The 15,958-nt window shown below is 35.8% G+C and overlaps 1 protein-coding gene across 1 annotated transcript; it reads left to right on the top strand.

The window, feature by feature from the left end:
* The first annotated feature begins 1,841 nt into the window (after window positions 1–1,841).
* LOC111578993 (transmembrane protein 41A-B-like) lies at window positions 1,842–15,668 on the top strand. The gene is made up of 5 exons (XM_055018505.1): window positions 1,842–2,228; window positions 8,645–8,795; window positions 8,962–9,123; window positions 9,901–10,039; window positions 11,025–15,668. The coding sequence occupies exons 1-5, from the start codon at window positions 2,089–2,091 to the stop codon at window positions 11,258–11,260; spliced, it is 828 nt and encodes a 275-aa protein (XP_054874480.1). The 5' UTR covers window positions 1,842–2,088; the 3' UTR covers window positions 11,261–15,668.
* The last annotated feature ends 290 nt before the right edge of the window (window positions 15,669–15,958 follow it).

The raw sequence follows: 15,958 nt of genomic DNA, 5'->3' as shown, positions 1-15,958 counted from the left end.
GATGACAAAGCTGTTGTCTGTCATGGAGGACACCTCCCACCCCCTGCAGGAAACAGTATCATCACTGGGCAGCTCCTTCAGTGACAGACTGCTTCACCCACGGTGTCTAAAGGAGAGATACCACAGGTCTTTCCTTCCTGCTGCAGTCAGACTTTACATGAAGCTCTTGACCTGAATGTGTTGATGTTTTAATGCTGCATATCTGCTATAAATACCATGGACTTTTTAGATTGTATTTCTGCTCCAACAGCAGAGATGCAGTTAAAGATGCTAAATAGAATCTGTGAATACTAAGAACAGAGAATAATAAACTGCTGAGAGTTGGTCTGTCCTTCTGTAAGTGAAAGCCAAACAGGAAGTGGTTCACTGAGGATGTTGTCCATTCAGTCTCCTTCTTCACAACCAGATGAGGTTTTCCTTCTGTTGGCTTCACTGCTGAGCTTGAAATGATTAACCTTAAAACATTTTAGAACATTAGATTAAATAAATAGACAGCCCACGCTGTAACTTCCTGTGTGGTTCCCCGGTGGTGGAACAAGTTACCAAACGCTGTTCGATCTGCAGAGTTCCTCTCAGTCTTTAACCCTCATTTAGTCTTAACATCCTGTACATTCCCTTTTTCCTGAGAGTCAAAAGTGTCTCGCCTCCACTGAGCCTCTAAAATAAAGCAGCTTGATGGAATTTTCAACCCAAAATCTATTTTACATGAAGAAAAAAGCTGTCATGCATCACAAACTTTGTGAATGTCTGTGTTTTTCCCTCTTCAGATGGCAGAAAGACCGTATTTAATCAGTGGACACCACCAAACTTGGTTATGTTGGGGGGGGCAGACTTCAGTTTGCGATGGCCACCACTAGTCCACTCCTTAGCTCCACTCCTGCTGTAATTTTGACATATCACTGCTTTTATTTTTGTTAAATTTCAACCTATACTGGATCCAAATACACTACTGTTCAAAAGTTTGGGGTCACCCAGACAATTTCATGTTTTCCATGAAAACTTCCACTTTTATCCATGTGCTAACATAATTGCACAAGGGTTTTCTAACCATCATTTAGCCTTTCAACACCATTAGCTAACACAATGTAGCATTAGAACACAGGAGTGATGGTTGCTGGAAATGTTCCTCTGTACCTCTATGGAGATATTCCATTAAAAATCAACCATTTCCACCACATTAACAATTAACTGTATTTTTGATTAATTTAACCTCCTAAGACCTGAGCTTTGGTTGGACTTGCATTTTAGATTTCTTCTAGTTATTTGGGATAAGGAGTAACCAATAAATATAATAATTGGAAGATATATAATATGTGATTATTATATTTTATTTATATCATATTAATATTATATCTAAATTGCTATTATTGTTATTTTTTATTGTAATTATTATTGATAATATTTTATTATTATCATTATTATGAACAATATGCTGTTTTTGAAAAAAAAATAATAGATGTCCACATATGCCAGGTCTTAAGAGGTTAATGTTATCTTCATTGAAAAAAAACTGCTTTTCTTTCCAAAATAAAGACATTTCTAAGTGACCCCAAACTTTTGAACGGTCGTGTACATAAATTTATATTTATGCATGTACCAGATAATAATATTAATTAATAATATTAATAATATTGTAATTCATTAATAATTATTAATTATTAATTAATTCATTTCACTATTATGTTTAGGATTTCTGCCCTAAGGAGGTATGACAAAATAAGACAGATAAACCCCCTGGGGCAGTATTTTCAGTACTTTCTGCCCCCTCCAGGCCAAACTATCCCCCCGGTGCAGTTAGTTAAACGTGAAAAGTGACCAGCAGGAGTTGTGTTTGTTGTTGTGTGTCGCAGTTGCACAACCGTCAGCAGCGTCTTTTTCTCCAGTCTGAAGAGAAGTTGTTGGTCGCCCGTTGCCATGTGATCCTGGAACCGGACCAGCCGGAATGTCAGCCGTCATGTGGAGCCTCCTGCTCGGTAAGCGACACCCGTCCAACTGAGCCGCACCACGTCGGCCTGTCTGCTTAAATTCAGCCCGGAGTCCTGCTAGGGCTTATCAGCCGGTGATCGGGGGCTTCCAGCGGCGGGAAACATGCGCTCCGTGGCCGGACTGGCTGCCATCGTGGCGGCGGCGAGCGTCTACCTCTACCTGCTGTCGACGCACCTTCCCCCGGGACCCAAGCAGCCGCAGGCGGCCTCGGAGGGCCAGGACGAGGAGCTCCAGGAGTACAGGTACTAAACAAACTATATATAAAAACTTAAAAGCAGTCTTATTAAGAATAAAGAATTAAAAATATTATCATTATTCCTACTGTAATCCAGCTATTTATTGATCCAGTAGATCAATAAATGTAAATTATATGACACTATTATTGCAGAAACAACTTTACACAGACTTATTTAGTTTTTCTCGACTTTCAGAAATGATAAGACTTTACTGTTACTTCTGCCCCTTATGTAACTATTATACATCATTCAGCTGCATTCTTTCTTATCAGATTTTTTATGTTAATGTAATAATTTAGGTAATTTCTGAGTAAAATATGCTTGTTTTCATGTGTTACTGTGCAATTTCCCTTAACATCAAAACTAATATCTCCAGGTGTCTTATTTTGTCTGAAAAACCTTTTTACACCATATAATGTCACATATCAATATCGTTTCCCATCATAAATGAGAGCAGAGCCGCAAATGATCACATTTCAGAGGCCTGGTTGGCATTTTTTATTCAAAACTGACTGAAACCACTAACTAGTTATCATATTAAAGTTGAATTTTTGCGATGAATCGGTGACCTGTCATCACATATTGTGGCTTTAAAGTGGACACTATAGTTCGACTAAAGTAAAGGAGCTGAAAGAAAATAGCAAAATCTAAGAGGAAACTCCCTGAAGTGAACATAAATTTATATTTTGTGACCCCGTCGTATCCATCTTGGAAGCTCCAGGTGATTCCCCAGATTAGAAACCACTTCACCAGTGATCCATAAACACTGTTTACCTTCCTCTTTTCACAGTGCATGCTGGGAAAGGATCCCTGTGAGGCTGAACAGGAGGAACATCAATGAATGACAAATTAATTTATTACACAATTTGAGCTTTAAATCATCAAACAGAGCTGCAGCTACTGATTATTTTCATTGATGATTAATCCACAGACTATTTTATTTAATTGATGTTAATTGATGAGTGGTTTGGTTTCTAAAATGTCAGAAAATGGTGGAAAAATGTCAATCAGTGTCATAAAAAAAGGAAAGAAACCAGAAAAGATCAACATTTAAGGCGCTAAAATCAGAGAATTTACATTTTTTTTCTTTAAAAAGTTACTCAAACTGATCAATCAATTATCTAAATAGTTGACAATTAATTTAATATTTACATATTTGAATGAATCAATCTTTAGTTTTCTGCTCATATTGTTAATTTTAAAGGTGAAATATGACAACAATAATATTTAATGATGTCAGTGTTATATTCACACCTTCAGTACATTCTGCACTGATCACATTACTGCCCTGTGTGTGTGTGTGTGTGTGTGTGTGTGTGTGTGTGTGTGTACAGAAACACACTCATGGTTTTTAGGTATTAGTGCATATGTTTGTGTGTTTGTGTGAGTCTTGATAGTGGTATGTTGCAATGTGTCAGACACTGGAGAGTGAAGCTGTCTAGAGATGATAGAATATCGCTGACTTAGACTATCTGAAGAGAACACCCATCTGTGTGTGTGTGTGTGTGTGTGTGTGTGTGTGTGTGTGTGTGTGTGTGTGTCTGTGTATATGTGTGTGTGTGTGTGTGTGTGTGTGTGTGTGTGCACCCAGTAAATGGATATTAGTCACACTGTTAGAGATAAAGTCATTCAAGCATCCAGTACATCCAGTCGTGTGTGTGTATGTATGTGTGTGTGTGTGTGTGTGTGTGTGTGTGTTGACGTGGCCTTTAAAGACCAGAAATTAATGGTTTTGTTATACAATACACTACCATACAAAAAGTTTGGGATCACTCAGAAATTTCTGAAAGAAAAGCCTTTTTTTTAATGAAGATAACATTAAATGAATGATAAATCCAGTGTAGACATTGTTAATGTGGTAAATGACTATTCTAGCTGGAAACAGCTGATTTTTAATGGAATATCTCCATAGGGGTACAGAGGAACATTTCCAGCAACCATCACTCCTGTGTTCTAATGCTACATTGTGTTAGCTAATGGTGTTGAAAGGCTAATTGATGATTAGAAAACACTTGTGCTATTATGTTAGCACATGAATAAAAGTGTGGGTTTTCATGGAAAAGGTGAAATTTTTTTCTGAACAGCAGTGTATCTACACCAAAAAACTAATTAAACACAATAAAGGAAAAATATAGTAGCGCACTCAATTAAAATTACTTTTTTCTTTTATTATGTTTGATTGTAAAATTACACTATTTTTGATGTACTAAAATCAGCAAAAAAGCATTATTTTACAGATATTTGCTGTTATTTGGAAGAAAAAATATGTATAATAAAAGAATTAGAATTATTAAATGTCAGAATTTGGTGATTTCTGTCAGTTGTGAAAATTAGTTGAAACTAAACAAGTGTGAGTATTTCAAGCTTTTTTTTTTTTACCATTTTATATCATTATGAATCAACCTATTGTACTATTTTTTTTAATTTCTTGCTGAACAGCGTAAAGAAACTGTGGCTAAACTGTTTTCTGACATTTTATAGCCATAGTTTATCAGCAATTTAAAAAAATAACAAGTGGGATTAATCATTAGTGAAAATAATTATTTGCAGCATTTACACAGTGTTGGAACAGTGTCCTAATTCTGCTTCCTAGTGTTCACTTTTTGAAAAATGTGTGCTATGAGTGAAAAAGTGTGTTCAAATGAGCAAAAAACGTGTTCAGTCTTTTGCAAAAAGAGTGGAAGATTTTTGGAAACTGTGTGTAAACCATGAATTGTGTCCAAAATTTGGACAGCAGAGTCCTGTTTTTGAGAAATGTGTGCAGTCAGTTGGTGGCTGTGTGCAGTGAATGGAATTTAGTGTCTTATCAATTGAGAAAAACTGTAATATACTTGCAGTGATTTAGCGATTAATTCATTTGTAACTCTTAAGGTAATCACAGACTACATTGCTAATTTTTTTTTTTTTTTTTTTCTAATTTCGGCTACTTAAATTTACATTGTCCTTGTTTCTACTGAGTCTAGTTCTCCCCCTTTTGGTCTCATATGATTGTAAATTCAATATTTTTGAGCTTGAGACATAAACAGTTTCAACATGTTTTGAGGATTTTAATTAAGGAAAGTAATTTACAAACCTTTAACCACCTTCTAATTCAGACTCTACAGATTTATGACAGCAGGAGGCATTTGCAGTAGAGCTGCGATGATTAATGAGTTAACAAGTTTTTAATTAACTGCTAACTATTTTGATAATTGATTAATCCTTTCTGGGTCATTTTAAAGACAAAAATGTAGAAATTCTCAAATTATAGCTTCTGAAATGTTTATTTTCTGGTTTCTTTCTCCCTCTGAGACACTGAGACAGACATCATCTAGAGCTTTGGGAAACACTAATCAACATTTTTCACCATTTTATAGGCCAAACAACTAATTGATTAATTGAGAAAATAATCAACAGATTAATTGAAAATGGAAGTAATTGTTTTTAATGCTGATTAATGTTCTGGATGACATTAAACCTGACTGGACGCTGCCTCATGTGAGTTCATAATTGTGACATTAGCCTTAAACTTGTTTCCATGAGGAGTCAACGTTACTCAGTTTACTCCTGTGCATGAATACTTGTGTGTTATTTGTGTGTCTGTGCATTTGCACTGACAGATTGTTTGTCATAAGATCATGCGCAAGCGAAATTAAAAGTGCACACGATGACACATTTCCCTCCTTGAATACTGTACATATGTCCACACAGTTTCATGTGTCCGTGTGCTCACGCATCATCAACCCACCGACCAATGATGGAGCGGCATGTTTGTGCAGCAACCAATAGGAAGCAGGAATGATTTTACGTGGAGGCAGGTGGTGGAGGAGGGCAGCATCTTGAGTTTCAGGAGGGGATTTTGGTTTGTGTCTTTGGACCCTCTGTTCAAGTCTGCAGGCGCTATTTCTGTCCTTCAATCAAATGTATCCTGTTACACACACAAACACACAAACACACAAACACACACATGCTTACATTACAAGAGGGGCCTGTGGAGGTACACGGGCCAACAGGGGACCAATGTATCTGGTCATTTTGAAAAAGTAAAAATTAAACAGAAATTTTTCCTTTAAGGTCTTTTTTTCATAATTTAACTGCAAACATGCATTTTAAACTACAAAACAAACAAACAAGCCAAAAGTGCGCCTCCATAGTCTACAATGAGACTCTATGTGTCAACACAGAGTAAACTTTATTCAGGCTTTTCCAAAATGTGACTCTCATGTTTTAAGCATTTTAACAACTCATCCTTCACAAACATTCTGAAAGTCACTTGTTTTTCTTACATGTCCTTATTTGGCTTGGTTGACTTGGTAACTTGAGTGCACCTGTGTATTTGTCACTTATCTAGAACAGTACTTTATTTTATGTATTTAGATTTTAATGTTGTTTAAAATTGTCTTTAAAATTTTTTCAAAAGTGTCAGTTTAATTGTTTTATTAGGGGGGTGTCACATGGAGCTGTATTACTATTGAATTCCTATGAAGTAAAAGAAGTGTGAATTTCTAATTTGACCTTTGTCATCCAATTATTTGATTTAGTATTGACTCTTTATAGCTTAATTTTTAGGGGCAAAACCTTTCATGTGAGGCTCTGTTTTGAATCGTGTTTCAACTACAGTTTGTTACTCTAATGGCATCTTCATAGCATTAGTTTCAAAGTAATTCTGAATACTGATTTGCACTTCTATCTATGTATCTGTGTAAATATCACTGCATTCTATCTAAAAGGGCACCTGTGCTATTACACTATCTTTAACAGAACCATGGAAGTGTGGATGTTATCATGATCTGTATTTTCAGTTTTGAGTTATTCCACTCAAGTTAAAAATACACATTTCGCCATCCAGCTTCCTTGTAGTGGTCCCATCTCTTGCAGATATTTTTGGCTTGAAGTGCTGAGGTTTCGAGACATTGACCTCCGACACTTCAGCTGCTCAACTGATACAGTGGAAGTGAATGGAGTTTGGTTTGTGGGGCTTCAAAAAACACATCAGTCATCTCTTATTTTATTCCTTCTTTTCCCACCCAGCCACAAAATGGAGTATCCATATGTTTTATACATTCCATGGATAATACATTTATGCCTACCATAATCAGAATCATTATAATAATAACAACAACAATAATGATAATAATAATAATAATTTACCAATACAAAGGACTTCCCTTAATAAGAATTGGGCAGTCATTATTTTTACCATCTTGACCTGCACCGGATTTTATATTATTTTGTTCACTTTTAAACTACCAATTCTTTATTTTCTTCATAAACAATCATTTTAATATCACAGGAGCAACTTGTCTTTCAGACAGAAAATGTTCCTTTAAATCTGGTGTAAATTTCAAGTTACTTTCCACCAAACAAATGGTATCTAGTACATGTAACTGTCTTTTAAAGATTGCAAATTTTTGGACAAGATGACAGGAATTCTGGGTATAAGAGTGAATCGGTGTCTAAACAAAGTTTTGTGAAGAAAAATATACATTCAAAGTCATGTTTCTTACTCTCACAAGTGTTCAGCACCAAAAGCACACCTGGATGCTTCCACTCAGAAACCCCATTACACCTATGTTCAGTGATAAGCTCCGCCCACCACCAGCCACCCAAAGGAACGAACAAACATGACTTTGCATGCAAAGAAATATACATGACCGTTCAAAAGTTTGGGGTCACCCAGGCAATTTCACGTTTTCCATGAAAACTCACTTAACACTTTTTGAAAAATACTTGTTCCTATTTACTTGTATACACACACACACACACACACACACAGACACACACACACAGACACACACACACACACACACACACACACACACACACACACACACACAGACACAGACACACACACACACACACACACACACACACACACACACACACACACACACACACACACACACACACACACACACACACACACACACACACACACACACACACACACACACACACACATATATTAATACTTGTTAGTTGTTTTATACAGCTCTTTGTTGTTTGTTATACTATGTTGTTTTTTGGAAGTGCCAACAAATTTTTGTTGCAGAAATGCAATGACAATAAATATATCCCTGAATCCTTTATTCATGTGTTAACATAACTGCACAAGGGTTTTCTAATCATCAATCAGCCTTTCAGCACCATTAGCTAACACAATGTAGCATTAGAACACAGGAGTGATGGTTGCTGGAAATGTTCCTCTGTACCTCTATGGAGATATTCCATTAAAAACAGCTAAGTGACACATTTTACATTCATAAAAAAATCAGAGCTTCTGAGATTTGGATATTGCAACCTGATAAAATATTTGTTCAACCCTCCAGCTTAGCTTAACAATATCTCACAGATTGGTTTCTAAATGGTTAATTTGTTTATTCATAATTAGTTTTTTTTTTTTAAAAACAGTAGAAACTAAGCTTGTGTTTGTTTCCATTTAGACTGAAGTTCCCATCGGATCTGGATGAGCTGCGAGAACTCGCTGAGATGCTTAAGTTTTATAAAAGAGAACATCATGGCTACGTTCTGCTGCTGTTCTGTAGCGCCTACCTATATAAACAGTCTTTCGCCATACCTGGTTCCTCTTTTCTGGTGAGAAACACATAAAAGATCCTGACAAAACCTGGATAGATTATATAAACAACGTCTAAGTCTGACTGAGGGTTTATGAGTCGTTTTTCACACTAATTTCTGGTAAATATGTTATTATTTTTACTGCGTTATTTTCTGTTTAGTTGTTCTTGCTTTCATCCTTCAGAACTTGTTGGCCGGTGCGATATTTGGACCCTGGGAGGGTCTGTTGTTGGCTTGTCTACTCACCACTTCAGGCTCCACGTTCTGCTTCTTGTTGTCTAAAGCGTTTGGAAAGCAGCATGTGGTTCAGATGTTCCCTGACAAGGTGGCTCTGCTGCAGAGGAAGGTTGGTTCAGTACGTCAGTCTGAATAAAACTTACAGTGGAAGTACTGTAGCTGTGTTTTCAGTGTTTCACTATTATACTGTTATGAGTTTAGAACTTATTTCTAGACTAAGAAATGATCTGTTCTCATGGTAACACATTTACAACATCTGTATTAGAGGGTGACCAATTTTCAGATCCAACATATATAATTTTTTTGATTGCCATTATTCTTTTTTTTAACTGCTTCTTGTAAAATTAACCTAAAATAGCTGTTCTATCTGATTGGCTACATATCCTGAGTAACAGCCAATCAATACAGAGGGATACATTTGAAATATTCTCTTTTAATGAAACACATTTTAACCATTACTAAACAAAGGTAGTTAAACAAAGTTTTGTGTTGGAGTTTGTATTATTCTAAATTTCAACATTAATATTTTAGTTTTTACTGCAAGTATATATCACTCATTGGTCTACTTAATAACTAATAATCATTTTACACCTAATCTGTATATATTCATGGTCAACTTACAGAGACATTATGGAGGATTTATCACATTTGATTGATGGTGGATTTGAAACACACTCTTTTTCCTGCTTCCCAAACTGTGAATTTCCTGCTTCCCAAACTGAATTTCTACTTTGCAGCAAATAAAATCTAACAAAATGCAATTTCCTGCTTACCTAATATTTTTCCCATTTTTCTGCTCACGTTTTTTTCCTTTCCTCACCATCTCTTCATCCTTTTCTTTTCTTTTCCTCCTCCTCTCCTTGTTTGTGTTTCTTTGCTCTGTCAGGTGGAGGAGAATCGCAGCAGTTTGTTCTTTTTCCTCCTTTTCCTTCGTTTCTTTCCTATGACACCTAACTGGTTCCTTAACATCACCTGTCCTGTCCTCAACATCCCCATGCCCATCTTCTTCTCCTCTGTCTTCATAGGTGAGAACAAACACAAAGAAATACACAAAACAGCTACAGATACTGATTACGATACTACGACTACTAGCAGTAAGAATTTTATCCGTATAGCACATTTCAAAAACAAAGTTAGAAAGTGCTTTACAATAAAACAAATGTTAGACAAATAATGAAAACTAATTTGAACAAATAAATAAGATCCCAGACAAGCAGCATAAACAACATAAAACAGTCAAATAAAGACAATGTTTTTAGAAAGCAAATCTAAGAGTTAAGACTCTGTGGTGTTATGAATAATAATATTACATATTAGGGATTAAACCCTACAAAAATATATAAAATGCTACTTTCCTTGACTATGAAACATATTAAGGCTGAGACCCTCCAGAGTGTTTAAATATGGAGAATAGTCTAATTAATAACCCAACTAGCTGAAACATCGGCCATTTAAATTCAAACAGTCTTATCAGTATTCTTTTAATAGTTTATGCAGCATCAGTCTCTGTGTTGTGTAATATTTAATGTTTTTATGTTCTACGTGTGAAATGTGTTATTTCATGTGTTTGGTGCAATATTTCAATTTCATTCATAATATATAAATTTAATGTGCAATATTTCAATATTGTGTAGCATTTTTTCGATTTCATTTGCAATATTTTTCACCATGTGTGACTGTAGTGCCTCAGAATTATTGCCAGTATTACTTTCCTATTCTAGTCTTACTCTCTTCTTTTCATTTTTTGTAATGTGTCGTACTTAAATCTTATTGTTTCTTACCACGCACTGCATGTATTCTAATGCTTTGTAATTTTGTTTTTTGAGCAATATTTGGCAAAGAAAAATAAAGTTTAATGTTATGTTAATTTAATAATAAAGCGAGACACTATGGTTTTATAAATTCCAAACTCAACCTAAATAACAGATATTGTGGTTAAAACCCAACAATGTTATTAATTTTGGAGCTATCTTTTCTTGTTGTATTATTATTCTATATTTTCTCCTCCAGGTTTGATTCCCTACAACTTCATCTGTGTCCGGACGGGCTCCATCCTCTCGGAGATCTCCTCCATGGACGACATGTTCTCCTGGGGGACGCTGGCTCAGCTCCTGGCCATCGCCATCGCCGCTCTGGTGCCCGGAGCTCTGATCAAACGCTACAGCAAAACTCATCTGAAGGTGGACGGACTGGAGAGCAACGGGACGAGTCCAGCTGAAGTCAACCAGGACCGGAAGAGGCGATGATTGTGGGGTGAAGAAAGACTCGGTGTCAGAAGAACTGAGGTGGTGAACGACGACACTGGGAGGAATGTGACCTTTAATCCACCCCAGGCCTGTGATTTCTGTAAGGTCACACCGGAGGCTCTTCATACTCGGTACGATCCGTCTTCAGATCCTGTTACACCGGTTTTTATACCACAGCTTTCCCAAGATCTCCCACTACTGATACACAGCTACAGCTTCAGGGCAGTTTTCTAAGAAGAGCTCTAAAATTTCTTAAATTCCTTAAAGTCATTGATGTTTTTCTTGAAAGACTTTCACATCCTGAGGAAATATTGTATTTTTGCTACAGCATTAATAGTAATCAAATTACCTTAATATATATTAGATCATTATTTTTAAAAATGTGCTTTTAATGTACACTGTCAAAACAAACCTGTAATTTTTTTGAACAATTTACTTTTATTTTACAGATATTGTATGTTTTGTGAAATTACAGGTAATAACTAGTAAGATGACAGGATAAAAGTATTAATTTATATGTTATTAGTTAAAAAAACAGGCCAAAACTGTAAATAATGTTGATATCAAGAATATATATTTTTATAGACGGTAATTCCTTCTTTTAGAACGTTTGGCAGCAGAAGTTTTACTGTATTTAAAACAGCCGAAAATATTGCTATTTTAGAGATATTTGTCATTATTATTGGAATGGTAAATAAGTTTTATTAGTAAGTGTTATTTCACAGATTTTCTGTATTTTGTGAAATTATACGTACTTGGTAAAATCATATAAAAAAAAATTACATGTTAACTATGCAGAAAAAACACACCAAATCTATACAGTGGTGGAAAAAAGTTTTTGGATACGCCATACATTTGTGAAATACTGAATTAAGAATCACTCGTAGGTCTTCAAGTGCAATTTCTTTTAGTACAATCACAGCCATAATACTAAACAAATCCTAAAAAAGCCATTAAAAACTTAAAATTTATTGGTTCAATAAAAATGACAAATTTTGAGTTTTTTGCTAGTTTTTCTTGTAAACAAACAAAAAAAATCATTCATATTTGTTTGTGTCTAATGAAGCCACACCTTTTGAAATACAAACATGATTTTTTTCACAAATATTTCATGATATTTGAGGTTGTGTAAAATTTTAAGGGTGTCCAAAACTTTTTCCCACCACTGTAGATAATGTCCACATCAAAAATCCCCCCCCCTTTTTTTTACAAATACAGTAAGTCATTCTTTTACATGTGACTATACAATTGCAGTTTTACTGTACCTAAATCCACGAAAGTAGATAATTTTACATCTGTTATTTTACAGTTTTTGAACAATATAGTGTGTCACCTTTTTCCTTTACAGTGTACATTAAGGCAGAAACTAATGATTATATTCATCACCAGTTAATCTGAGGATCCATTTTTTCATTAATTGATTCATTGTTTTGTCTATAAATGCCAACTTTTTTCCAATATTCAACACAAAGAATGAGAGGAAATATAATTTCCAGAGTCTCAGATTCTCAAAGATACGATGATTATGATGCGAGTGAAACAATCATAATATCAGTTTACATTTCAGGAACAATCAAATGTTATTTATTATGCAACAAAAAAACAGCTTAGCGATCTGTTGAATTTAGTTAAATTGGATGCAGTGCCTTAAAGGTCTTTGTGTTTTCATTGTTAAATACTTTTCATTTTTATCCCCATTGTTGTTGTTTTTTGGGTTTGTTTCTTGAATTCTGACTTTGGCTCCACAGTGCGACTGTTGTGACAAGAACATGAAGCTTTAAAAGTACTTTGTGTGTAGCAAACAGTAGTTTAGATACACAGCACAGAGTCGTGGAGAAATCAGATTTATGACTGTATGTTCCTCGTTTTACTCTACACTCCGGTGTGCATGTAGACCAGTGTTGTTATTTTCTTCTTCTTTGATATGTTTACTCAGAAACTTGGTCTACAGATTCACAATCTTAATTAATGGAGGAAATGTTTTTTTAGCTCCTTTTTCTGTTTTTTCCTGAAACATTTAAACGTGTCTTAATGAAGCTGCAGCTGGATCTTAAACCATCAAATCATCAGGGAGCTTCTGTTCGATCATCTCTGATCTGCCTCAAACTTTATTATCATAAATTGTGGACATTTAAAATGGCATCATATGAATGACATTCATACACTATATTACCAAAAGTATTCGCTCACCTGCCTTGACTCACATATGAACATAAGTGACATCCCATTCCTAATCCATAGGGTTCAATATGACGTGGGTCCACCCTTTGCAGCTAGAACAGCTTCAACTCTTCTGGGAAGGCTGTCCACAAGGTTTAGGAGTGTGTTTATGGGAATTTTTGACCATTCTTCCAGAAGTGCATTTGTGAGGTCACACACTGATGTTGGACCAGAAGGCCTGGCTCTCAGTCTCCACTCTAATTCATCCCAAAGGTGTTCTATCGGGTTGAGGTCAGGACTCTGTGCAGGCCAGTCAAGTTCATCCACACCAGACTCTGTCATCCATGTCTTTATGGACCTTGCTTTGTGCACTGGTGCACAGTCATGTTGGAAGAGGAAGGACCAGCTCCAAACTGTTCCCACAAAGTTGGGATCATGGAATTGTCCAAAATGTCTTGGTATGCTGAAGCATTCAGAGTTCCTTTCAGTGGAACTAAGGGGCCAAGCCCAGCTCCTGAAAAACAACCCCACACCATAATCCCCCCTCCACCAGACTTTACACTTGGCATGGCTTGGATGCAGCTGCTTGGCCATGGAAACCCATTCCATGAAGCTCTCTGCTGAAGCACTGTTCTTGAGCTAATCTGAAGGCCACATGAAGTTTGACGGTCTGTAGCGATTGATTCTGCAGAAAGTTGGTGACCTCTTGGCACTATGCACCTCAGCATCCACTGACCCAACTCTGTCAGTTTACATGACCTACCACTTGGTGGCTGAGTTGCTGTCATTCCCACACACTTCCACTTTCTTATAACACAGCTGACAGTTGACTGTGGAATATTTAGGAGCCAGGAAATGTCACGACTGGATTTGTTGCACAGGTGGCATCCTATCACAGTTCCACGCTGGAATTCACTGAGCTCCTGAGAGCGAGCCATTCTTTCACAAATGTTTGTAAAAGCAGTCTGCATGCCTAGGTGCTTGATTTTATACAGCTGTGGCCATGGAAGTGATAGGAACACCTGATTCTGATTATTTGGATGGGTGAGCGAATACTTTTGGCAATATAGTGTATGAAAACAGATTTTTGTTGAACTTTCATAACTGACTGAGCATGTATAAATAGCATGATTAATTAATTTCTGACAGCATTTCATGTGTCAAGCTTACATTTTCACAAATATCTTTATAAATAGCCACATTTTATGCTTTAATTATTAAAACTCAGGCAAAACAGAGATGGTCGGGCAGAAAATGTTCTAAAGATCTGATATGAAATGACCCAGCTGTATTCACAACTGAATGAATGAAGGGTGTGATCTTTTCATGGTGGTTTCAACAAAGAAAAAAAATGCAAAATCACATGTTGTATTTTTAAAAATTGACAAAAACTTAATAATTTGCTCTATCCGGTTTCTGTAAAAATGATAGAGAGTACCCTGAAAACCCCTATGGGACTTGTTCACTATCAAACTTCTTAAGTGAAATCAAACAGTTCAGGGTAAACACAGCTTTCCACCCTGTTAAGTTACTTTTTAATAGCATTTGAAAGGTAAACAGTCCTGAGAAGATCACATCTTGTGTTGTGGTTATTATGGGAAGTGTGTTGTTCTTTGTCTGTTTGAGTTTGACTGATATTTGCTTTATAAGTCAGTATTTGGTAGAACAGCATCTAGAGAATAGTCTTACATTGTGGCTTTTTTTTTTGAAAAAAACATAAGTTTGCGCTGAATTTAGGTGAGACTGTAGCACAGAGAAGAACTTCTTAAGAGGTACTTCAAACCTAATTTCAGGATAATCTTTTGTATATGTAAATGTGTTTTTGATATCAAATTATATGCTTTAAAACAGATTTTAAAAATTACCTTATTTGATAAATGAGCTGCTCATGACACAAACGGTGAAAATGTCGGTGGTTCCACTATTTTGTAAAGATGAAAAAGACATAAAAGTGCTAAAATTCTGTTTACCTGCTGTTGGCTAAATCAAGTAAAATAAAGTAATTTTTTTAAAATTAGTGCAGTGGTAGTCTTACAAATACAGCACCAAGCAAGAAAAGCAAACATTTTTTGTTGTTATGTTGCTTTTATTTTTGAAAGGGCTTTGTGCGGGTGGAGGAGGATGTGATTTTTTGTTCCAAATAAAGATTGCTTTACCAAAAAAATAAATAAATTTTTAAAAACTCCATCTTTTTGAAAAAGACATAGTTGTGTAAAATTGTAATAAAATCTGTTTTGTGTCAGTTTAACTGTATCACCTGTCATATATGAATTCACAACCAGAACATTTGGATGCAAACAGTATTTTTATTTGTGCCTTTGTTACGGACTGACAGTCATTGACCCTGATTGACTCACAGCAACACACTTTAACATCCACAGTTGCACTTTCCTCCACACAAACACATACATACACACCACACAGAAACTTAAAAACGCTTTAAATGCATGCAGACAGACACACACACCGTCACATTTACTGAGGCAGGCACTCGAAAAGAAATCACATTTTTATCAACTCCGTAAACACAAGGACCTG

Source organism: Amphiprion ocellaris, chromosome 16 (assembly GCF_022539595.1).
Source record: "Amphiprion ocellaris isolate individual 3 ecotype Okinawa chromosome 16, ASM2253959v1, whole genome shotgun sequence".
NCBI lineage: Eukaryota > Metazoa > Chordata > Actinopteri > Pomacentridae > Amphiprion > Amphiprion ocellaris.
The sequence above is the reverse complement of the archived record's forward strand: the minus strand, read 5'-3'. Positions and strand labels throughout refer to the sequence as shown.

What these genes read in the sequence shown, in the direction of transcription:
- LOC111578993 (XM_055018505.1), top strand. Translation starts at nt 2,089, where the DNA reads ATGCGCTCCGTGGCCGGACTGGCTGCCATCGTGGCGGCGGCGAGCGTC. An exon ending in GAGGAGCTCCAGGAGTACAG is followed by an intron (nt 2,229 to 8,644) that starts GTACTAAACAAA and finishes GTTTCCATTTAG; the next exon opens with ACTGAAGTTCCCATCGGATC. An exon ending in TGGCTCTGCTGCAGAGGAAG is followed by an intron (nt 9,124 to 9,900) that starts GTTGGTTCAGTA and finishes TTGCTCTGTCAG; the next exon opens with GTGGAGGAGAATCGCAGCAG.